Source organism: Schistocerca nitens, chromosome 10, assembly GCF_023898315.1.
Source record: "Schistocerca nitens isolate TAMUIC-IGC-003100 chromosome 10, iqSchNite1.1, whole genome shotgun sequence".
In the NCBI taxonomy this organism is placed as follows: Eukaryota; Metazoa; Arthropoda; class Insecta; order Orthoptera; family Acrididae; genus Schistocerca; species Schistocerca nitens.
In genome coordinates this window covers 11,447,464-11,474,204 of record NC_064623.1, presented here as the reverse complement: position 1 = coordinate 11,474,204, position 26,741 = coordinate 11,447,464, and the positions used below count along the sequence as shown (strand labels likewise).

At 45.1% G+C, this 26,741-nt stretch overlaps 1 protein-coding gene across 1 annotated transcript in view; it reads right to left on the bottom strand.

The window, feature by feature from the left end:
• The window catches only part of LOC126209797 (ATP-binding cassette sub-family C member 4-like), a 124,300-nt gene that overhangs the window by 73,714 nt on the left and 23,845 nt on the right, over positions 1-26,741 (bottom strand). The window contains exon 4 of the mRNA XM_049938935.1: positions 6,934-7,072. Within this exon, the coding sequence (XP_049794892.1) occupies positions 6,934-7,072 (139 nt within the window). The remainder of the gene's footprint in view (positions 1-6,933; positions 7,073-26,741) is intronic.

Here is a 26,741-nt window from a genome sequence, read left to right as displayed (position 1 = left end):
CACAGTGCTTCCCGCTCACGATGCCTCTCGAAATGCAGACGTTTGCGTTTGGCAGCATCAGTAACTCGGCGGGTAAATTCGATAATAGCCAATCATAATGCTCGATTCATTCACATCCTTTGTGTTGGGATATAGGAGCCTCTACATAGCGGTTATAACATTTGCGTATGTTGAGAGCAGGAAGACCACCCCGTTAGGTTCGCGAGGAAGACTGCATTCGGCTTTATTTTCGAAAACAGACATCAAGAAAGCGCCTGTTAATTATTTCTGGGACACTATACAGTTCACAAAAGGTCGACTTGGCTGTTATTTTGTACAAAGCCATGAGAAAATTTTAGATGGCGACTCGCCACACAGATGTTTTGTGGTGAGCCACGCTGGGGTGGGTATGCACGGCTGAACTTGTCACGCATGGCCCGTTAAAAAAACTAGGGGGAAAGCAGCCTGTGCTATTCTGTCATCAGCGCTAATGACAAGTGATGCCTTGAGGTGTCTCCAGTATCAGACAGACGTCAACGCGCCTTGTAGTCCTGTGACGTCGGTATATCCGTGACTGTATACTCTGAAATAGAGACTACTTTCCCCTGAGTTCAGCAGCGACTAATATCTGTACGCACTCCCTGGAGCGTCTGCACTCCCGGCCATTCACATCACACGTCGACCACACATGGGGGGACCGCGGTTGGCAGGGGGGTGCTTGAGTGTGTTGATTTGCTTTATTTTGCGAGCAGGTCTGTAGGCTGTGTTATACATTATTTGAACAGTTTATGAGTACTGAGTGTTTCTACAAATAACTGTGCTGCATTATTTAGGATCAGTTTGCCAGCGTGCAATGAACTTATTTCGTTAATTTAATAGTTATCTGTGTGTCTTGAGAGTGTTATTTAGAAGTAGCTTACAGGTCTGTGGGCTGTGTGACATGGCCCCAAGCACATCAGGCCTAGTGTTTTGTATGAGTGTGGTAAATGTACTCCATCCCTAAATAAAATGTTCCAAAATAAACAGAGTACACTCCGTCCTTACTGTATACAGCAGCCCAGTGCAGTCTGAGTCATTTTCACACCAGTTTCTCCCTACAGACCAATAGCTTGGATTACATCACAGGAGGGATGACAGCACCATCTGGAGGCAGTACTGTGTACTATGTCAGTTGGAGTCTAGATCTCGTGGTGGAGAGACTGCCTGCAAAATAAAGACCAGAGTCGTTTTTCCGCCATTTCCCCCACCATCTTCGATTATTTCACGAAATGGACGACAGCACCCTCTGATGCCAGCATTTTGTACTGGGCCAGTTGTAGTCTGGATCTCATGATGGAGACACTGCCTGCGTAATAAAAACTTTTCTCCAACACAGGCAGAGTCGTTTTCCCGCCATTTACACCCATCATCTTGGATTACGAGACGAAACGGGCGACAGCACCCTCTGCTGGTGGTGCTGTGTACTAGATCCAGACCTTGTGGTGAGCACACTGTTTGACGCCATCTTGGAGAACAGTACTTGCGTCATCGCCTGACATCACGGTAGCACCCTCTGGTGGTGGGGCTGTTTTCTATGTCAGTTGGAGTCCAGACCTCGTGGTGAACGCGCTGTTTGCAGCCATCTTGGATTATGTCACAAATGAGAGCGCCCTCTGGTGGTGACGATGTGTACTAAGTCAGTTGGAGTTTGGACCTCTTGATGGTCACACCTGATGGCTGTACTGCTTGCAATTGTTTAAATAAAGACTTATGTCCAAGTCCTTTTCCCGCGAATTCTTCAGAGGAGGTGGCGGTCAGGTGACTGAGGTTAGTACAAGTGTCCTTTCTTTCGCGCCATTTTCTTAGATTAGCGGCGAAACTCGAAGTGAACTTTGTTTACTGCCAAAATTCAAACTTGGCACCAGTTCATAAGAGGAAGTGGCGATCAGGTGACTTAGGTTAGTGGAGGTAGCCCAAGTGAGCTATCTTCCAACGATTTCCTTTGATTGTTCTTGATAACCGTGGTGTGGTGCATCATTCTGTTGGAATTTGAACTTCCCGCTATTATTCTTCCTGCCAAAATCCGCCATGTTGGATGATGTCATGTGCTGTTGCCACGTCTACATGACTCCATCTTGGATAACGTCATCGCTGCCATCTTGTATACATCTGGGAACAATGCAGAGTGTTCCAGATTTGCCCTTGCTCCAGTACTTAGGTGCAGTGGGAATCAGTGAAGTCAAACGGAATGAAGTGAGGGATTTCTTGGCGGACGAGTATTTGGTAATATCAACAGCAGTAGAAAATGGTACCACAGGAGCAGGATTCATTATGAATAGGAAGATAGGGCACAGAATGTGTTAGTGTGAATAGTTCAGTGATAGGGTTGTTCTCATCGGAATCGACAGTAAACCAACACCGACAATAATAGTTCAGGTATACATGCCGACATCCAACGTCCCAAGCAGAAAATGAGGAGTCAGAGAAAGTATAAATGAGTATATTAGTAAGTAAAGAAAGATGAAAATCTAAGAATCATGAGGACTGGAATGTGGTTGTAGGCTACAGAGTAAAGAAAGGGTTATGGGAGACATGGGCTTGCTAATAGGAATGAGACAAGACGAAGACTAATTGAATTCTGCAATAAATTTTAGCTACTAACAGCGAATACTCTGCTCAATAATGGCAGGAGGAGGGGGTGTACTTGGAAAAGACTGGGAAATACACGGAGATTTCGGTTGGATATTGGATTGCAAGGCATACACAGATAGACACGTAGACTCAGATCACAATTTGGTGGTGATGATAGGCAGGCTGAAATTTGAGAGATTAGTCACGAAGAATCAGTGCGAAAGAAGTGGGTATGGAAGTACTAAAAAAATGAAGCATGATGCTTGAAGTTCCGTGAGGCTATAGATACTGCGATGATGAGTAGTTCAGTAGGCAGTTCACCTGAAGAGGAAAGGACATCTCTAAAATTGACAGTCACAACAGTTGGAAAGAAAAACTTAGGTACAAAGAAAGTAACTGCGAAGAAACCATGGTAAACAGAAGAGATACTTCTGTTGAAAGATGAAAGAGGGAAACAAAAAATGATTAGGGACCCTAAAGAATACAGACTTACAAGTCACTTAGGAATGAAATAAACAGGAAGTGCATGGAAGTTATGTCGAAAGGGCTGCATAAATAATGTGAAAAAAATCGGAAAAGAAGTAATTGTCGGAACGACTGATTCAGCTTACAGAAAAGTCAAAATAACCTTTGGTGAAATTAAACCCAAGGGCGGTAGCATTAAGAGGGCAATGGGTATTCCACTGTTTAATACAGAGGAGAAAGTGGGTAGTTGGAGAGAGTACATTGAAAGCCTCTATGAGGAGGAGGAGTCATCTGATGACGTGAGAGAAGAAGAAACAGGAGTCGACAGGGAAGAAATAAGAGATCCAGTATTACAATCAGAATTTAAAAGAGCTCTGGAAGACCTAAGATCGAATAAGGCAGAAGAGAAAGGTCAAATACCATCGGAATTTCTGAAATCATTGACGGACGTGGCAACGAAACGACTATTCGTGTTGATGTGTAGAGTGTATGACACTGGCGATGAAGCATCAGACTTCCCGAAAAATATCATCCACACTATTTCGAAGACTACAAGGACGACTGGTAAGGAAAGTATCGCACAATAAGCTTAACAGCTCATGCATCTCAAGCTGTTGGCGAGAATAATATACACAAGAATGAAAGAGAAAGTTGAGAAGGTGTTAGATGGAGACCAGTGTGGTTTTAGGCCGGCCGCGGTGGTCTAGCGGTTCTAGGCGCGCAGTCCGGAACCGCGCGACTGCTATGGTCGCAGGTTCGAATCCTGCTTCGGGCATGGATGTGTGTGATGTCCTTAGGTTAGTTAGGTTTAAGTAGTTCTAAGTTCTAGGGGACTGATGACCACAGATGTTAAGTCCCATAGTGCTCAGATCCAATTGAATCCAATTGTGGTTTTAGGAAATGTAACGACAGCAAAGAGGCAGTTCTGACGTTGCGGTTGATAAGGGAAGCAAGACGAAAGAAAAATCAAGACACGTTTATAGGATATGTCGATATGGGGAAAGCGTTCGACAATGTAAAACAGTGCAAGATGTTCGAAATTTTGAGAAAAATAGGGAAGGATAAGCAATAGGTTCAAATAGCTATGAGCACTATTGGAGTTAACTTCTGAGGTCATAAGTCCCCTAGAACTTAGAACTACTTAAACCTAACTAACCTAAGGACATCACACACATCCATGCCCGAGGCAGGAATCGAACCTGCGACCTTAGCGATCGCGTAGTTCCAGACTGTAGTGCCTTGAACCGCTCGGCCACTCCAGCCGGCGATAAGCAATAGGGAGAGACGGTTAATATACAGTATGTATAAGATCCAAGAGGGAGAAATAAGAGTGGAAGACCAACAACGAAGCCTTCGGATTAAAATGGGTGTAACACAGGGATGCAGCCTTTCGTCCCTACTGTTTAATCTATACATCGAAGAAGTGAAAATGGAAATAAAAGGATGGTTTGAGAGTGGAATTAAAATTCAGGGTGAAACGACGTCAACGATAAGATTCGCAAAAAATGGTTCAAATAGCTCTGAGCACTATGGGACTTAGCGTCTGAGGTTATCAGTCCCCTAGAGTTAGAACTACTTAAACCTAAGTAACCTAAGGACATCACACACATCCATGCCCGAGGCAGGATTCGAACGTGCGACCGTAGCAGCAGCGCGGTTCCAGACTGAAGCGCCTAGAACCGCTCGGCCACATCGCCGGCAAAGATTCGCAGATGGCACTGATATGCTCAGTGGAAGTGAAGAAGAATTACAGGATATGTTGAAAGGAATGAACAGTCTAATGAGTACAGAATATGGACTAGGAGTACATCGAAGGTAGATGAAAGTAATGACAAGCAGCATATATGAGAAGAGCGAGAGACTTAACGTTAGGAAGACTGCATTGTATGGTAGTGAAACGTGGTCTGTGTAAAAACCGGAACAGAAGGGTATCGAAACATTTGCGATGTGGTACTAGAGACGAATGTTGAAAATTAGGTGGACTGGTGAGGTAAGGAATGAGGATGTTCTGCTCAGAGTCGTCGAGGAAAAGACTGACAAGGAGAAGGGTCAGGATGGTAGGATAGCTGTTAAGACATCAAGGAATAACCCCCATGATACTATACGGAGCTGTAGCGGGTAAATTCTGTACAGGAAGCCAGATGTTGGAATACATGCAGCAAATAACTGAGGACGTAGGCTACAACTGCGTCTTTGAGATGAAAATGTTGGCACAGGAGAGAAATTCGTGAACTGGCCAGACTGCTAGGATTTAGCACATTCGAGATTGTAACGGAGATCATGAGAGAATTTCAGTGGGAAACTATGGACCAGAAACAAGAATTCTCTCCAGAAAACCTGTTGGATAAATTTAGAGAATCGATATTTTATGCATATTGTGCGACAGTTTTGCTGCCATGACGGTAGATCTCGTGTAGAGACGAGGAGAATAAGATAAGAGAGATTAAAGGACATACAGAGGCATAATATGACTACACTGCATAGTCGAGCATAGACGCACGGAACAGAAAAAGTATGTGCACAACCTTTCGAGCTCTCACTCTTTTTCTAGTAAACGTTTTTCACCACACAGACACTCAAACACACACTCGCACAGCGGCGGCGAGACTGATTATTGATTATCGATTACTGCAATCAGTTGTGTGGACCGACGGAGGTGTAGGCAGGGCTGGGAAAGACTTATGAGGCAAGGAGGTGATAGCAGGAAAGAGAGGCAGCTCTCTCAGCAGATGACTTAGTGGGTGCACAACAGGGTTAAAGGAAACTTCCTGCCAGATTAAAACTGTGTGCCGGACCGAGACTTCAACTCGGGACCTTTGCCTTTTGCGGGCAAGTGGTCTATCATCTGAGCTACCCAAGCACGACTCATGCCCGGTCCTTCAATTCTGCCAGTACCTCGTCTCCTACCTTCCAAACTTTACAGAAGCTCTCCTGCGAACCTTGCAGAACTAGCAATCCTGAAAGAATGGATATTGCGGAGACATGGCTTAGCCACAGCCTGGGGGATGTTTACAGAATGAGATTTTCACTCTGCAGCGGAGTGTACGCCCATATTTAACTTCCTGGCAGATCAAAACTGTGTGCCAGACCGAGACTCAAACTCGGGAGCTTTGCCTTTCGCGGGCAAGTGCTCTACCACTGACGAGATACTGGCAGAAGTAAAGCTGTGAGCACAGGGCGTGAGTCGTGCTTGGGTAGCTCAGATGGTAGAGCGCTTGTCCGGGTAGCTCAGATGGTAGAGCACTTGCCCACGAAAGGCTAAGGTCCCGAGTTCGAGTCTCGGTCTGGCACACAGTTTTAATCTGCCAGGAAGTTTCATATAGGCGCACACTCCACTGCAGAGTGAAAATCTCATTCTAGGGTGAAAGGAGTTCAGAGTGCAGATGACACAAGACATACATCGAGAGGGAGACAGTGAAGAGTAGAAGGGGGACATATTGGGAGAGGGTTCAGAGAAAGGGGTAGCATTGGAAAAGGAGGAAAGAGAGGTGGAGAGAGAGAGAGAGAGAGAGAGAGAGAGAGAGAGAGATAGAGAGAATGTTAGTATGGTGGGAGAAAGCAGCATACGATCTCAAGGGGAAAGGAGTTCAAATGTTCAAATGTGTGCGAATTCCTAAGGGACCAAATTGCTGAGGTCATCGATCCCTAGACTTACACGCTACTTAAACTAACTTATGCTAAGAACAACACACACACCCATTCCCGAGGAAGGACTTGAACCTCCGGCAGGAAAGGAGTATTATAAAAACAAGCGAGAAGGGGAAAGGCGAGGTGACACAGTGATAAACAGCCCACTCCGGGGGATAGGGAGAGCGCAGGATATGCAGCTCCCACTTCTGTGGTCGACACAGGCGTGGGAACGCCACGTTCCGTGGTTACCTTGGGCTGGAGCGAAGGCGACGTAGACGGCGGCGAGGCCCAGAGCGCCTGGCAGCCCCAGCACGTGGTACAGCAGGGCCGCGCCCGCCGCCGCCTGCACGTGCAGCAGCCACAGCCAGTGCAACACCGACGTCGACGCCTCGAGCCGCGCCGCGGCGCCCGACAGCAGCGACACCATACGCTCCGGCTGCGCAGGTCCACCGCGGCGCTGTAGCGCCTGCCGCACACACAGCAGCCACGCATGAGGCGGGGGTAGGTGCGGGGGTAGGGGTAGGGGTAGGGGTAGGGGTAGGGGTAGGGGGTAGGGGTAGGGGCAGGGGACAGGGGACAGGGGGCCCGGAAACAGGCGAGCGAGGCAGCTGGCTGGCTGGAGCAGTGACCTCATCTTGTCGGACCGAGGCAAAGGCGGCCGTGGGTGAGCAGTAACCATCCCATCCTCTGAGCACGTAAAAGTCAAAATGCAGCACTTATTTCACGAGAAAACACTGTGCGTCGTGCAACGCATCAGATACCACATATGGTACTACACTACGGACCATTAAAATTCCTACATCACGAAGATGACGTGCTATAGACGCGAAATTTAACCGACAGGAAGAAGATGCTGTGATATGCAAATGATTACTTTTTCACAGCATTCACACAAGGTTGGCTCCGGTGGTGACACCTACAACGTGCTGACACGAGGAAAGTTTCCAAACGATTTCTCATACACTAACAGCAGTTGACCGGCGTTGCCTGGTGAAACGTTGTTGTGATGCCTCGTGTACGGTGGAGGAATGCGTACCATTATGTTTCCGACTTTGATAAAGGTCAGATTGTAGCCTATCACGACACTGCTGCTCGCGTTGGTCGAGATACAATGACTGTTAGCAGAATGTGGAATCGGTGGGTTCAGGAAGATAATACGGAAAGCCGTGCTGGATCGCAACGGCCTCGTATCACTAGCAGTCGAGGTGACAGGCGTCTTATCCGCATGGCTGTAATGGATCGTGCAGCCACGTCTCGATCCCTGAGTCAACAGATGGGGACGTTTGCAAGACAACAACCATCTTCACGAACAGTCCGACGACGTTTGCAGCAGCATGGACTATCAGCTCGGAGACCGTGGCTGCGGTTACCCTTGACGCTGCATCACAGATATGAGCGCCTGCGATGGTGTACTCGATGACGAAGCTGGGTGCACGAATGGCAAAACGTCATTTTTCGGATGAATCCAGGCTCTGTTTACAGAATCATGATGGTCGAATCCGTGTTTGGCGACATCGTGGTGAACGCCCATTGGAAGCGTGTATTTGTCATCGCCAACTCGGCGTGTTATGGGGTGCCATTGGTTACACGTCTCGGTCACCTCTTGTTTGCATTGACGGAACTTTGATCAGTGGACGTTACATTTCAGATGTGTTACGACCTGTCGCTCTACCCTTCATTCGATCCCTGCGAAACCCTACATTTCAGCAGGATAATGCACGACCGCATGTTGCAGGTCCTTTACGGGCCTTTCTGGATACAGAAAATGTTCTACTGCTGCCCTGGCCAGCACATTCTCCAGATCTCTCACCAATTGTAAACGTCTGGTCAATGTTGGCCGAGCAACTGGCTCGTCACAATACGGCAGTCACTACTCTTGATGAACTGTGGTATCGTGTTGAAGCTGCATGGGCAGCTGTACCTGTACATGCCATCCAAGCTCTGTTTGACTCAATGCCCAGGCGTATGAAGAGGTGGTTGTTATGGGTACTGATTTCTCAGGATCTACGCACCCAAATTGCGTGAAAATGTAATCACATGTCACTTCTAGTATAATATATTTGTCCAATGAATACCCGTTTATCATCTGCATTTCTTTTTGGTGTAGCAAATTTAATGGCCAGTAGTGTATTTTCTCTGAGGACACCACTGTGTTTGTAATCACGAAATACAAGGAGCCTCTGGAGGAATGATAAAAAAATAATCGAGATATTCCGCCTAATTCGAGACATTGATTCACCTTTTGCTAACATGTTTCAGCATTTTATTGTGCGGTCTTCGGTGGGATACTTTTATTCGATCTCAAAACTGTTATAATACTGTAATATTTGAATCTCTGCTTGAAGTTATTTACGTAGCTAAAACGAGTGATAATTAAGGGTCAAGTAATGCGTTTATTTTACATACACAGCATGTCCCAGGAGGTACGGTCAGTACTCACAGATGTAACAGAAGCAGTCATTCGAAGCAAGACATGCCAGTAAACATGAGCTCTAAAATACATACTTTAAGAGGTATCAGCAAATGTTAAGTAGAAAAGATGTCCTTTATAGTACTGAAGATCAATAAGTCCTCTCATAGTTCTTAAGGTATGCATTTTAAGAGCCCATGTTTAGTGCACTCATTTGCTTCGAATGATCTTCCTATCGTTTCCCTACATACTAACCATTTCTCTTGGGACACGCTCTGTAGTTAACCGCACTCGCCACCTAAATGATACCCTAAATATTGCACCTTTACGCTACCGCGAAAATTGAGCCTAGCATTCTAACTTGGAGAACAAAATATCTGCATAGTTTTAAACATACCTTACATGACGCTAACAAATTCTTTTTATGGTGTTAGGTTTTCTCAGCTACCACAAATTTTTGTACAGCCTGCCATCTGCAGACAGACAAAACAGTTTCGACTTATTGGTTCTCGTCCATTTTAGATCAAAAATTCCATTACGTAGCGTGTTACCTATGCTTTTTGTTCATATAGCCTTCTTTCCCGATATTCTAGATATGTTAAGATACTTATTTTCTTCATAATGGAAGTTCTGATGGTTTCACACGTATTTTTATTCGTTTTGTCACAAAACACGAAGTTTACTAGCGTGTTACTGTGGCTGTTTCCTGTTCATTTGTTTTGTTGTGCGTTTATTTGAAGCGTGGAACGCGAATGGTATGTTGCAGAGTAATGTGTATTTATTTAGTACGTTTATTCTTTGAGCTACTAATTTTTGTGTACGCTAATTCTCTTTTACAATTATTTTTATGCTGTCTATTACTGAACCAAAAAATCACAAAAATTCATAAAATTCTCACAGAAATATGTATTATGGAGAATATTGCTCAAGAATGGAAATGTGCATTGATTCAACCATTTCCAGAAATAGGCGACAAGAGAGATCCTAATAATTACAAAGGTATCTCATTATTACCGTTCACTTACAAAGTTCTTTCCAAGGCGTTGCTCAGCAGACTAGCACCAAAAGCTGATAAAAAGGTAGGTGAATACGAAGGAGGCTTGAGAAAAGGAAGGTAATGTAATGAACAGATTTTGAATCTGTCAACTCGCCTCAAGGTCAGGTAGACGAACAACATTGTCGTCACATTCGTGGACTTTAAGAAGGCCTACAACTCCATAGACCAGCACATTCTCTGTGATACACTATAAAATATGGAATAGGCAGGAAAACTGGGGCGCACTTGCAACACACTCACAGACACCACATCCAAGTAAAATTTGAGTGTGAAATCTCAGAACTATTCGAGATACATACAGGGGTCACACAAGGACATGAACTGTCACCGTTTTTATTGAATGTTATCTGGGACAAAATTAGCAAACAATGGGAAGAACAGATAAAATGGATTCAATTAGGAAGAACATATGCAAATGAGACAATCATAAACTGCCTAGCATTTTCAGATGACTTGGCAATACTAAACAACAATAGAGAAGAAGCACTGTAATACTTTCATGCTGTCTCTGCAAAAACAGATCTACAGACATCATAGGAAAAAATGCAGTACATGGAAAGAAAGAATATCAGCACACAAGCCAAGCGCACGAAATGTAGAATGGATAACAAAGTGAAAAATTCAAATGTCTTGGGGAATATAAACAAATAGGAGGATCAAAAAAAGGTACTCAACAAGGAACGAACAGAAAAACTTCGAAAAGAATACAAACTGACATTGACGCACTGCAGTAAAACAAATATTTCAAGATGGGCCGAACTCACGCACTGCAGTACAGTTCTACCACCCACAAGCACTCTACGCGTCAGAAACGACCACAACCGGAGTATCAGGCATCCAGAGACAGAAAAAATAGAGCACAAAACCCACAGGAAAATTTTTGGAGCAGTAAAGAGTTATAGTACACTCCTGGAAATTGAAATAAGAACACCGTGAATTCATTGTCCCAGGAAGGGGAAACTTTATTGACACATTCCTGGGGTCAGATACATCACATGATCACACTGACAGAACCACAGGCACATAGACACAGGCAACAGAGCATGCACAATGTCGGCACTAGTACAGTGTATATCCACCTTTCGCAGCAATGCAGGCTGCTATTCTCCCATGGAGACGATCGTAGAGATGCTGGATGTAGTCCTGTGGAACGGCTTGCCATGCCATTTCCACCTGGCGCCTCAGTTGGACCAGCGTTCGTGCTGGACGTGCAGACCGCGTGAGACGACGCTTCATCCAGTCCCAAACATGCTCAATGGGGGACAGATCCGGAGATCTTGCTGGCCAGGGTAGTTGACTTACACCTTCTAGAGCACGTTGGGTGGCACGGGATACATGCGGACGTGCATTGTCCTGTTGGAACAGCAAGTTCCCTTGCCGGTCTAGGAATGGTAGAACGATGGGTTCGATGACGGTTTGGATGTACCGTGCACTATTCAGTGTCCCCTCGACGATCACCAGTGGTGTACGGCCAGTGTAGGAGATCGCTCCCCACACCATGATGCCGGGTGTTGGCCCTGTGTGCCTCGGTCGTATGCAGTCCTGATTGTGGCGCTCACCTGCACGGCGCCACACACGCATACGACCATCATTGGCACCAAGGCAGAAGCGACTCTCATCGCTGAAGACGACACGTCTCCATTCGTCCCTCCATTCACGCCTGTCGCGACACCACTGGAGGCGGGCTGCACGATGTTGGGGCGTGAGCGGAAGACGGCCTAACGGTGTGCGGGACCGTAGCCCAGCTTCATGGAGACGGTTGCGAATGGTCCTCGCCGATACCCCAGGAGCAACAGTGTCCCTAATTTGCTGGGAAGTGGCGGTGCGGTCCCCTACGGCACTGCGTAGGATCCTACGGTCTTGGCGTGCATCCGTGCGTCGCTGCGGTCCGGTCCCAGGTCGACGGGCACGTGCACCTTCCGCCGACCAGTGGCGACAACATCGATGTACTGTGGAGACCTCTCGCCCCACGTGTTGAGCAATTCGGCGGTACGTCCACCCGGCCTCCCGCATGCCCACTATACGCCCTCGCTCAAAGTCCGTCAACTGCACATACGGTTCACGTCCACGCTGTCGCGGCATGCTACCAGTGTTAAAGACTGCGATGGAGCTCCGTATGCCACGGCAAACTGGCTGACACTGACGGCGGCGGTGCACAAATGCTGCGCAGCTAGCGCCATTCGACGGCCAACACCGCGGTTCCTGGTGTGTCCGCTGTGCCGTGCGTGTGATCATTGCTTGTACAGCCCTCTCGCAGTGTCCGGAGCAAGTATGGTGGGTCTGACACACCGGTGTCAATGTGTTCTTTTTTCCATTTCCAGGAGTGTATGTGGATGAAGACACCAACCAAAGCATTACACAAATTCACAGACAGACTCACAGACACGAGTAGAAAATGCGGATTTTCAAGGACACGTACGTAGAATGAACAGGCACAGACACACAAAGTATTATTGATGTAGTAAACAGCTCAATAAAAAAACTAATTCATTTAGAGGAATAAAATGATAAATGAAAGACACAACTTCAAAATTTGTGTGTGAATGCCTAAGGGACTAAATTGCTGTGAGGTCATCGGTCCCTAGACTTACACACTACTTAAAATAACTTACGCTAAGGACAAGACACACACCCATGCCCGAGGGCCGCGCGATTCGTGACATGGCGCCTCAAACAACGCGGCCACTCCGCGCGCCGAGAAATAAAATTAAAATAAATTATAAGCACGACATTTGAAGTGAAAGAATAAATGGAAGGAGGGAATATGTGGACAGAGCAAAGGAAAGAGGAACACAGTCAGAAACTGGAGAGATTTAGGGAAGAGAGAAAGGAGACAAGAAAAAATTGAATAATCACGTAACTTTCAAGTCAAACACTGCCTTACGGGGCAAAATGTGCAGCATTAATAATAATAAATTAAATTAGGTCTTTGCCACATATCCAATGAGTTAAAACTTGATACTAAATTTTGTAACGTTAGTAGCTTACCTCCTTATTAAATTCTGTTTGTCGTCTATAGTATTTTTTGGGATGGACGAAATTACATGGAGTACAGAATTTAGAACTTCCATGAATAAGTAACTTCCTGACGAGTTCAGATGTATTTGGTAAAAATGGTGAAGAAATGTCACGATGTATCTAGCCCTGCAGCAGCATAGCAAAACCCGTTTTATAAAGTGACTTCATTCTGCGTAATAATTTTATTTATACTGATATTATTATTTCTGTTAAATAATTCCAATTTCACTTGTCCTATTGCTTAAGCGAATGTGCGTCTAAATGTGATATGTATAGGGTGTAACAAAAATGTGCGGCGCAAATTGCAGGACACATTCCTCGCACGTAGAGGAAGAACTCATGTGAACATGGGTATGGAAACGCTTTGTTTCCATGTTACAACTCATTTTCTCTAATCGTTGGAAACACACACGAACAGAAAGCACGAGCATACCACATGCGAGTCTTGTCACAGGAGATTCGCAGTGCGCCCCCCGATACCTGCACCAGCCCGCCGTCGTAGTGAATCCCGGATGCGTTGATGAATCCCTGGAGTATTGCGTGTGGCTTCGTAGCCTTCCATGATAGGGGCGCGGAGACTGAACACCTTGTACTGGGGTTCCACACACAAGAGCTTTCAAATGCCCCACAAGTAAAAGTCCAATGGGATTAGGTCCGAAGAGCGTGGAGCCCAGGAAGTTTGTTCGTCTCTACCTATCCATCTATCACCGAATGGTAGAAGCCGACAGTATTAACGCTGAAATGAGGCAGTGCTCCATCGTGCACGAAGTACGTGATTTGTTGCACAGCTGAAGGAACATCTGCTAACAGACGAGGTAGCATATTCCCTACGAAATCATGGTTACTTTGTCCGTTGAGCCTGGGTGAAGAAAGTGAGGCCCTACCGAACAGTCACAACAATGCCGGCCCAAACATCGACTAAAAGTCTTTGAATTGCTTCAGCAGTTGCATGAGGATTGACGTCTGCACGTACATGCCGATTGTGAAAATTTACAATCTGGTCTCGTCGAAATGACGCCTCATCTGTGAACAGCACCGATGCATTAAAATTGGGGTCGACACTTTGTTGAATAAACAGTTCGCAGAAGAGCACCCGTGTAGGAAAACCAGCTGTTGATAGTGCGTGAACGCGCTGCAAATGGTAGGGATACAGCTGGTCGTCCGGTAACACTCGGCAGACACTCATGTGGTGAACATTCAGTGTTGGAGCTAAGTGTCTTGTACTGACGCTAGGGCCGTCGTCAACTGCGTGAAGAATTTCCGGATAAATTCTGGTGTTCGATACCACCCGTCGGGTTTGACCAATGACGTCATACGTAAGGCAAAGATGCTGCAATGGACAATCTGTGAATCGAATGGATTATACTCGTAAACAAATGAATGTAGTGTGCCATAAAATAATACATTTTATGCGACTATTATTTACACGTGAATTTCATTTCAACGAGTTGAAGATGACTGAAATAACTAAGAACACGAGAGCAATTACGTGTGCATATATTATGTAATATAATAGAACAGTGTTGTGTAGAATCTGTTGCCAGCGATGTGGAAGGCGTAGTATACCGTTAGCAGAGCCTGTTCTATTATATTTTCCATACGTACTGCAAAAAAAAATCTAAATAATGAATCGTCGAATAGTTGTAATCGGCAACTAGAAGCAAACTATATAGGAGGTCATTTCTAGTAACCGATTCCAATATTACTGTTTGTTGCGCAAAAGTCTTATAACATAGAAATTTGCGTAAAAAATGATCTTCTTAGTGAGTCCGCAGCTCGTGGTCGTGCGGTAGCGTTCTCGCTTCCCACGCCCGGGTTCCCGGGTTCGATTCCCGGCGGGGTCAGGGGTTTTCTCTGCCTCGTGATGACTGCGTGTTGTGTGATGTCCTTAGGTTAGTTAGGTTTAGGTAGTTCTAAGTTCTAGCGGACTGATGACCTCAGATGTTAAGTCCCATAGTGCTCAGAGCCATTTGAACCATTTTTGATCTTCTTAGTGAACTACAGAATACGACTAGACTTTCAAAAAATGGAAATCTTTACACACATTACTGCACACCAAAGAAATGAAATGCAAAAAAGACCGAATCTTGCAACCGATAACTATACTACACGAAAGTGACACCAGCTGATGTAACTCCAAATAACACCAAGTAAGCCGATACCCCGGGAGTGACAGTAAAAATAAGACAAGTGTAGCAAAAACATCAAAAAGGAAAAGATAATAGTGGCTACATTAAAAGAAACTTACCGCATATGAACTTCCAAACGTGTCAAAGATCGAGGCTGACAAGAACGAAATAAGGGCGTAACAAGACATGATAATGTTAGAAGGTCAAACTGTAACGAAATAAGCAAAATCCAGAATAACTAATGAAAAAATAATAAGAAACACAAACTTAAGGCACGAATGAGGTACCGCTCAAATCAGTTCTTCCCGCCCTCAATCAGACGCAAAATTTTAAAACAATAAGAAAAAATGAAACCAGGAGTCAATCACATAAACCCTCCGGCAAAGTCACAGCAATACCCCTCGGCCCACCATTGTAACCAGAAAATATTAAAACGACATAAAAACCTCCCTCTAGAGAAACCAAAAAACTAGCACTCGCACAATACAGTAACATGAAAAAACGCAACGTAAAACAAAAAAAAAAAAAAGTATCAGACCCACCAACAGCTAACTAACAAAACGAGTCCTGTACATTTTGCTGACTACTTTCATAAATGCAAGAAATAAACAATAACCTTTAGGAATACTCTTTCTCCAACAGTATTGCTCTAAATGACCTTGCAACACGGAAATCCTTCTCTTTCCCCGCAATGACGCCCAATGATTTCAAAAATTTTGTAGTTGATTTACGGTCACTCATTTTCTGAAGCAGAATTTTCGCAATAAAAACAACTGACTCATCCATAACGAACAGCGTGAGAAATCAAGACCTTATAAATAACGACTACTTTCATTAACAAAAGACGGCGAAAAGAAATTACGAGATGAAAACAAAATAATCTACATCGAATTTTTAATATACGAGCGTAACGAGGAAATTCAGAGAAATCATTTAACGTTCATCGACAGCAATCTGAGGCACAAACAAAATAACATCACACATTACGTCATTGGTCAAAGCCGACGGCTGGTATCGGACACTAAAATTGACCCGAATTTCCGCATCCCGTTGGGGTGTCGTCCTGAACTTCCCTCGGTCGCGAGTATCCCCGAGACGACGGTCAACGGCTTCAAACGTTCTCCTGTCGGGGCACCTTCGTCCTGGAAACCTCTGCCGGTACAAACGTTGAGTGCGAGCGCCATTGCCGTCAGATAATCCGTACATCAAATGGGCATCTGCCACCTCTGCATTTGTGTACGCTGCCAGTGCACGAGACAAGTCTGTGATTAACTCTACGTAGTAACCCGCGTGATTGCAGCGGTCGTACTGATCGCCGGAACAGTTGATGTTGCCTGCAGACAAGCAATGACGTACGTCGCGTGGCAACAGGGACATGTTAAACAAAACACTGACGGTGCACAACGTAACCAGAGGACACCGAAAGTCCATATTCACCATGATTCTGACGTTCTGTTCCAGTGTGTTCCCCACGATTAATGAGTTGGACAAAATGAGATGTATCATGGAAACAAAGCGTTTCCAGACTAATGTTCATATAACGTAATTTCTTCGTCTACGTGTGAGGAACGTGCCCTGCAGTTTGTGTCGTACATTTTAGTTACACCCTGTATGTGACGTGCGAATTTTTGTAACTGTAAGAGCGTGGGTTTCTGGGTTTCTGCCATGTGTGTGTCAGATACATTGGAGAAATTGTGAATTTTAAAGAAGCTAGTTTTACGATACTTTTCAACAGATTTTAGTAGTTCAGACACTTAAAAGGGGATTAATTTACTTGTATTTGTTTTCTATAACTGAATCGCTGATTGCAGAAACAACACTTGTCCACTTTTTGGTCAAATTGAGTTAAGAGCTGATTTCCATGTTATGGTGCTCCCTCTATCGAATGAATGCAGAAACAAATTTGTCCATCATTCTTAATGAGACAAACAAGATCCAGACGTTATGAGTGAGAGGAGAAAGAACACTTGCCCAGCACTAGTGCTATTTCTGCAGCCAACGTTGGCTAGCCTGTTGTGTAATATCATCTCCTTGTTCACACGGTTTTTCTTTGTGAAGCACAGCAATGTTGAACAGGGAAGATATGGATGTACAAGATGAGGGTGGTGAAAGTAGAAAGAGGAAAAAAGGTGTAAAGAATGTTGGCCTTCATCGTGAAATCATAAAAAGGTCGCGAATTAAAGATTTAGAGTACAAAACCTAAACTGGAAAGTTAGTTTCAAAGAAAAGCATTGGTGTGGACTGCAAGTAAGTAGTGTTCTAATACGGGAAGTTATACGTCAGTAAAATAGTAAACTAATGATTTATTGCATGACTGAAATATCTGTGTAATTTTGTAGATGTCGTAGAAACTGCTTTGGAAGAATTCCTGAAGAGGAAAGAAACGAAGTATTTTCACTTTCCTACAACATGACATCAAAGGACGCATAAGATTCTTATCTCCAATGGCGGATCACTGTAGGTAATATTTCCAGAAGAGGAAGAAGAGTATCAGAAGCAGGTAACTGCAAACCAAGATGCAACAATTTTCAGTATTTTATTAATTCCAGCACTGGACGATCAGTGGTATGCAAGAAAGCTTTCTTAAGTATCCGTGGTGTCACAAACCAAAGGGTAACGAGGATAAGCAATCTGCTAGCTTGTGGAAAGTCGCCTAGTGACCAGAGGGGTAAAAATGAATCGGGAAATCAAATCGGTGGTGTAGAAATAAGTTTGATAATTGATCACATAAATTCGTATCCCCAAAAAATTACTCACTATGGCACAAGAGAACAGCGGTATTTAAATAGCCAGCTTACTGCCAAAATTATGCATGAGCAGTTCAGATTACGACATGCCCAAGCAAGTAATATTAAGTACGAATTTTATTTAAAAATATTCAAAGAACGTTTTTCACTTACATTTGGTCGACCACAAGTTGACACATGTGGTACTTGTGAAGCGCTTCAAAATAAATTACGAAACAAAACACTGAATGAAAAGGCTAAGAGGGTTGCCGCTGCAGAAATGATGGTTCATAAACGCAGGGCTGCAAAGTTTTCTGCTCGTATTCGTGAAGTACAAGTATTGTGTCAAAAAGACGAGGATGTTGCAGGTATTGCCATAGATTTTATGCAAAATCTGTCCCTTCCTACCATTCCAGTTCAGGAAGTTTTCTACCTTCGGCAACTCAATGTTAATGTATTCAATATCCACAACCTGAAGACAGGATATGCAACGTACTACATTTATCACGAAGGTGTAGCAAAGAAGGGTCCCGATGAAGTCTGCACGTTTCTGCTGGACTACATACGAAAAGAATTGCTACCAAACATAAAATACCTGCATATATTTTCAGATGGCTGCCCAGAGCAGAATAAGAATAATACTATGGTCAGGTTCCTCATGGTTGTTACAGCATCTCAGCGTTTACTCAGAATTTGTCATTATTTCCCGGTCGGAGGCCATTCATTCTTACCCTGTGACAGGGACTTTGCAGTGATTAAAAGGAAAATTCGAGCTGTCGATAGGATTTGTAGCATCATGCAGTTTGTAGAACTTGTTGTTACTGCAAGTACCTTTAACAAATACCAGGTTAAAGTTGTTTCAACAGAGTTTGTACTGGGTTTGAAACAATGATGGCCTAAATTTTACAAACGCAATGCCTTGTCTTTGGAAACAATGAACAGCAAAATGCTCACACGGAACGAGAAACAATCCTTCACCGTTTCAGAATTCATGGAATTTGAATACAACAGTGAGTGTAGTGGGAACGTCATTGCAAAACCTGGTGACGAACACTTTTCGTTTACTTCTCGATTTAAAAACAACAGTAACTCTACCGACGGCTGCAGCATACGAAAAATGTGTACCACTAAGTGAGAAGAAAATAGCTGACCTCAAGAAATTGGAACCGTATATCCCTGAAGAGCACCTATCCTTTTACGGAGCTCTCTACAACTGGCCTTCAGTAGACAGCAGAGGGCCTGACATGGGTACAAGCAATATTTCACTAAGCTTGCTATTTACCTGATTGTAATTTGTAGTTAAAAGTAGTTGTTCAGAATCTGTTATGTACACATAAAATAAGAATTTTGGTAATGAGAAATTATATAGCTGATTTCAGGAACTGTTATGTAGCCTAATAATAATTTTTGTATTGAACATAATAAATTTACAAATAAACTGCTGAATAACACAGACTTACATTTCTGGCAACCAACTGATTTCACAAACAGCACATGTCCACGAACTTGGCGTATTTAAATCATTATAAATCTAATCATTACGTCATTGAAAATCGTGTCTGGACATCACCAGAAACTGTGCCGTTCAAAGTAAAAAAGAGCTTTCAAAGAAAATAGAATACTCAGGCCCACAAATTTATTTTTTTTTTTTTTTAGTTTCGAAAAAGTAACTTCGGAAGTGGATTGGTCCATGAACCGAAAATACCGAGTTGTGCGAGACGAAATCAACAGCTGATTGGCTACTTTGGAATTCAGCCAATCGGAAGTAAGCTATTTCACGAGGGCTGCACTAGAAGCGAGACTTCGCAAGTGAGGGAACGGGAGTGAGGGCTTAGCTGCTGTAGCCATCGTAAGTGCTGCACGGAGCTCCGTAAAAATGTATTACTTACGACTAAGTGTGAAATTTAAGAGATTGTAGAGTATCGGAAAATGTTTAAGGACAGACACACATGACGATTACGCAAATTCCAGATTTTTTTTTTTTTTTTTTTTTTTTTTTTTTTTTTTTTTTTTTTTTTTGTTGACACTGGACTTAGTTCGAAGAACTGGAATTCCATGTGGCGTGCTCTGCAGTCGTAATGGAGAATTTCTTAAGTCCGGAGTGAACATTAACAGAGAAGTTGTGCGAGCATTCTAAGTATTATAATCCGTGTGTATTTTCAGTATCAGGTCAGGGTGAATATCTTTAGCTGGCTGCTAAAAGAGTGACTGTACTGTAAGTGTGAATGAATTAGTAGTGGTTGCGTTCGATTTGGTGATTTATTTCGTAAACAGCAAACTAGCATGGACTTCATGGCGTAATTTGTACCTAAAAGTGACACTGTATCGGAATTAACAGTTAGTGACTTTCACTTGTGTAATAGGTTCGCTAGACCTGATACTAGAATTATTTTGCACTCTGTCGAAACGGTAAGTTTTTACAACTTTTCATATGTAGGACAACAAACCACACCACAGCATTTCTCGACAGTGGGGATGGACACAATTTCTTCAGCGAGGGGAAAGAGGGCGTTGTTCAACAGCAACGAAAACTGCTAGCGAGTAATTTGCTCAGTGAGATGAGGAATCCCTGTGGTCAACCAGTGTATGGATATATCCACGCCGCGCGGGATTAGCCGAGCGGTCTGAGGCGCAGCAGTCATGGACTGTGCGGCTGGTCCCGGCGGAGGTTCGAGTCCTCCCTCGGGCAGGGGTGTGTGTATGTTTGTCCTTAGGATAATTTAGGTTATGTAGTGTGTAAGTTTAGGGAGTGATGACCTTAGCAGTTAGGTTCCATAAGATTTCACACACATTTGAACATTTTTTTGATATATCCACAGTAAATTCTGCAGAACTGAATTCTGCGTGACTTCTAGCTTCGTTGCGCTTGTTTCACCTACATAAATACGCCACAAGCCACACGACAGTGTGTGGCGGAGGGTACTTTCGGCACAGCTGTCTCATGCAGCCTTTCGTGTTCCATTCGCGAATGGCACTGAGAAGAATGATTGTCGATTAGCCTCTGTATTGTCTCTAATTTCTCGAATTTACTCGTCGTGGTCATTTCGCGAAAGGTATATGGGAGGAAGCAATACGATGTAGGACTTTTTCGGGAAGTTCTCTCTCAAAATTTCAATAGTAAGCCTCTCAGTGAAGCACAACGCCTCTGTCGTAGCGTCTGTCACTGTTGTTCGTTGAGAACCTCAGCTCGCGCCGACGAAACGATCCCGCGACGAAACGCACCGCTCTTCGTTTACGGTGGGTACTGCTCCCAGCAAGTGGTCATCAGTAGTGTAGCTGTGCAGCAGTGGATCTGCTGAAATAACTTATGGGAATGCAGCCGGGCGAAGTCGTCGGCAACCGTCGATATTTCGACCGGAGCGCCCCGCACGTGCGATTGCACACACACACATACACACACACACACACACACACACACACACACACACACACACACACACACACACTGTAAACATTAGCACCATCACAGAAACCAAAGATGATCGACGCCAGAAGTTATCGATAGTGAAAATTGCTAAACAACGGATGGGGTAGCATTAACTTTGTTCCTCTGTTTTCAGAGAAGGGAGACAGCAGGATTTGACGCATACTTTAAGCAAAAACGTCCGTCTCTACTTACCAGGTTACTTATTAATTTAATCTCAACTGCTCCCTTAATACACTACTGGCCATTGAAATTGCTACACCAAGAAGAAATGCACATGATAAACGGGTATTCATTGGACAAATATATTATACTACAACTGACATGTGATTACATTTTCACGCAATTTGGGTGCACGGATCCTGAAAAATCAGTACCCAGAACAACCACCTTTGGCCTTAATAACGGCCTTGATACGCCTGGGCATTGAGTCAAACGCAGCTTGGATGGCGTGTACAGGTACAGCTGCCCATGTAGCTTCAACACGATACTACAGTTCATCAAGAGTAGTGACTGGCGTATTGTGACGAAAAGCTTTTGACACCATTCCTCACAAGCGACTTCTAATCAAGCTGCGGGCCTATGGGGTATCGTCTCAGTTGTGCGACTGGATTCGTGATTTCCTGTCAGGAAGGTCTCAGTTCGTAGTAATAGACGGCAAATCATCGAGTAAAACTGAAGTGATATCAGGTGTTCCCCAGGGAAGCGTCCTGGAACCTCTGCTGTTCCTGATCTATATAAATGACCTGGGTGACAATCTGAGCAGTTCTCTTAGATTGTTCGCAGATCATGCTGTAATTTACCGTCTAGTAAGGTCATCCGAAGACCAGTATCAGTTGCAAAGCGATTTAGAAAAGATTGCTGTATGGTAGGTGGCACTTGACGCTAAATAACGAAAAGTGTGAGGTGATCCACATGAGTTCCAACAGAAATCCGTTGGAATTCGATTACTCGATAAATAGTACAATTCTTCAGGCTGTCAATTCAACTAAGTACCTGGGTGTTAAAATTACGAACAACTTCAGTTGGAAAGACCACATAGATAATATTGTGGGGAAGGCGAGCCAAAGGTTGCGTTTCATTGGCAGGACACTTAGAAGAAGCAACAAGTCCACTAAAGAGACAGCTTACACTACACTCGTTCGTCCTCTGTTAGAATATTGCTGCGCGGTGTGGGATCCTTACCAGGTGGGATTGACGGAGGACATCGAAAGGGTGCAAAAAAGGGCAGCTCGTTTTGTATTATCACGTAATAGGGGAGAGAGTGTGACAGATATGATACGCGAGTTGGGATGGAAGTCATTAAAGCAAAGACGTTTTTCGTCGCGGCGAGGTCTATTTACGAAATTTCAGTCACCAATTTTCTGTTCCGAATGCGGAAATATTTTGTTGAGCCCAACCTACATAGGTAGGAAGGATCATCAAAATAAAATAAGAGAAATCAGAGCTCGAACAGAAAGGTTTAGGTGTTCGTTTTTCCCTCGCGCTGTTCGGGAGTGGAATGGTAGAGAGATAGTATGATTGTGTTTCGATGAATCCTCTGCCAAGCTCTTAAATGTGAATTGCAGAGTTATCATGTAGATGTAGATGTAGATGGCTCTGAGCACTATGGGACTTAACATCTGACGTCATCAGTCCCCTAGAACTCAGGACTACTTAAACCTAACTAACCTAAGGACGTCACACACATCCATGCCCGAGGCAGGATTTGAACCTGTGACCGTAGCGGTCGCACGGCTCCAGACTGCAGCTCCTAGAACCGCTCGGCCACAACGGCCGGCGGGGTGGATTCATTACGTACATCTATGTGTATGGATGTGTGCGTGTGTTTGTCTTTCCGGAATTGATCTGCAAACGGAGGTTTTATATTCCCTTGCACAGAGTGTACTTACTGGATTTTCCTCTTGGAAAAGAGAGGGTGTGCACCCGTCGAAATATCGGCAGTTGACGACGACGTCACCCGTCTGCATTTCCGTAAGTTATTTCAACATAGTCTGCGCCGGTATGAACTGAGGTGTCACAGTACATGATTTCTTTCCTATGTATGTGCACTGCGTTACATTTATTTAAGTTCAGTGTGTAATGGTTCTTTATTTACGTGAGCATTACGGCACTCCAACCCCAGTTCTCGATACCAGTAATATTGTACTACTTTTCTGCGAAGTAACAGACATATTTATGTGACAATATTCATATTTGGTTTTATTAATATGTAGGTACTCCGATGTATCGATATATTACAGTGATATGGTTCTTGTGTGTATTCATTTCTGTGAGACTGTCATAATCTTTGACTTACTTGTAACCGTTTTGGCGCGAATGCGCACAGAGCAGTCTTTGTTTCACTTTGCAGAAGTTAACTTGTTATTTCGCTTTGTAAAAGAAGAGTCTAGTCTTGTGTTTGGTTAAAGTGGAAATTAAATATATAAAGATTGATACAAAACTGTTTTCTTGATGATGTGACAATTAGGAAGAAGTATATGTCAATTTACAAGAAGTTTGATAAAAATGTGGATCATGAACACCACGTCAAAAATTATTTCTACCGTACCATTGTTCTGATCTGGGATTGTTTGACCATTAAGAATTTCCTGAAAAACGCTTTTGTTAGGTCTTCAAATATTGCTAAAATACAGATCTGGACCTTCTAGCAGTCAAAGTGGAATCACCCTAGAATCATCAAGACGGGCCATAACAACTTCGACGAAATCTATGTGGGAATCCATTCAAGATAAATGCCAAAATTAATGACTTTTTTACAGTGACTTCATTATTTCCATTCTGACGATACCATCCACAGCCGATAACTTTGTTGTTGCCCGATAAAGCGAACATATGCTGCGTGAGCAACATTATTAATCTGATTTCTATCCTACTTTGCAAGTAAGTGGTGGTATTGTTAGAAGGTATACAGAGGAAGAATCTCAAGAGTAGTACCATAATAGGTATTGGCGCGCAACAGAAAAATGGTTCAAATAGCTCTGAGCACTATGGGACTCAACTGCTGTGGTCATCAGTCCCCTAGAACTTAGAACTACATAAACCTAACTAACCTAAGGACATCACACACAGCCATGCCCGAGGCAGGATTCGAACCTGCGACCGTAGCAGTCGCACGGTTCCGGACTGCGCGCCTAGAACCGCGAGACCACCGCGGCCGGCCGCGCGCAACAGAAATGGTACCGTTGTTTCCAGAGTGAAATGTCAGAATGGGACTCTTTCCTGTAAAGGACAAGGTTCGAGTCCCGTAAAGATGCACGTTTAATTTTGATCTGCCACGAAATGTCACTAACGGCGTTGTTCATTTCATTTGAAGCCAGCTTACGGTCTGTGGCGGAGGTTACGTCTGCTGCCACTGTCTGTCCCCACCCCTATATTCGCGAATGTCGCGCCGGAATGAACACCATTCTCGACCTCGTGCACGCGCAGCTGTTTTCTGCAGGAACGCGCACCTTGCGGTAGAGCAGTTGGGAGGTGGCGGCCCTGGCACACACACAAATACCTTGCGGTACAGTAGTAGGGAGCAGGCGGCCCTGACACACACACACATACCTTGCGGTAGAGTAGTAGGGAGCAGGCGGCCCTGACACACACACACATACCTTGCGGTAGAGTAGTAGGGAGCAGGCGGCCCTGACGCACACACACACACACACACACACCTTGCGGTACAGTAGTAGGGAGCAGGCGGCCCTGACGCGCACACACACACACACACACACACACACACACACACACACACACACACACACACACACACACACACACCTTGCGGTAGAGTAGTAGGGAGCAGGCGGCCCTGACACACACACACATACCTTGCGGTAGAGTAGTAGGGAGCAGGCGGCCCTGACGCGCACACACACACACACACACACACACACACACACACACACACACCTTGCGGTAGAGTAGTAGGGAGCAGGCGGCCCTGACACACACACACATACCTTGCGGTAGAGTAGTAGGGAGCAGGCAGCCCTGACGCACACGCACACACACACACACACACACACACACACACACACACACACACACACACACACACACACACACACACACACACACCTTGCGGTAGAGTAGTAGGGAGCAGGCGGCCCTGACACACACACACATACCTTGCGGTAGAGTAGTAGGGAGCAGGCGGCCCTGACGCACACACACACACACACACACCTTGCGGTACAGTAGTAGGGAGCAGCCGGCCCTGACACACACACACACATACCTTGCGGTAGAGTAGTAGGGAGCAGGCGGCCCTGACGCGCACACACACACACACACACACACACACACACACACACCTTGCGGTAGAGTAGTAGGGAGCAGGCGGCCCTGACACACACACACATACCTTGCGGTAGAGTAGTAGGGAGCAGGCGACCCTGACGCACACACACACACACACACACACCTTGCGGTACAGTAGTAGGGAGCAGCCGGCCCTGACGCACACACACATACCTTGCGGTAGAGTAGTAGGGAGCAGGCGGCCCTGAGACACACACACACACACACACACCTTGCGGTAGAGTAGTAGGGAGCAGCCGGCCCTGACACACACACACACATACCTTGCGGTACAGTAGTAGGGAGCAGGCGGCCCTGACACACACACACACATACCTTGCGGTAGAGTAGTAGGGAGCAGGCGGCCCTGACGCGCACACACACACACACACACACACACACACACACACACACACACACACCTTGCGGTAGAGTAGTAGGGAGCAGGCGGCCCTGACACACACACACATACCTTGCGGTAGAGTAGTAGGGAGCAGGCGGCCCTGACGCACACACACACACACACACACCTTGCGGTACAGTAGTAGGGAGCAGCCGGCCCTGACGCACACACACATACCTTGCGGTAGAGTAGTAGGGAGCAGGCGGCCCTGAGGCACACACACACACACACACACCTTGCGGTAGAGTAGTAGGGAGCAGTCGGCCCTGACGCGCGCGCACACACACACACACACACACACACACACACACACACACACACACACACACACACACACACACACACACACACACACACACCTTGTGGTACAGTAGTAGGGAGCAGGCGGCCCTGACACACACACACACACACACACACACACACACACACACACACACCTTGCGGTAGAGTAGTAGGGAGCATTTGGCCCTGACGCACACACACACACACACCTTGCGGTACAGTAGTAGGGAACAGACGGCCCTGACACACACACACACACACACACACACACACACACATACCTTGCGGTAGAGTAGTAGGGAGCAGTTGGCCCTGACG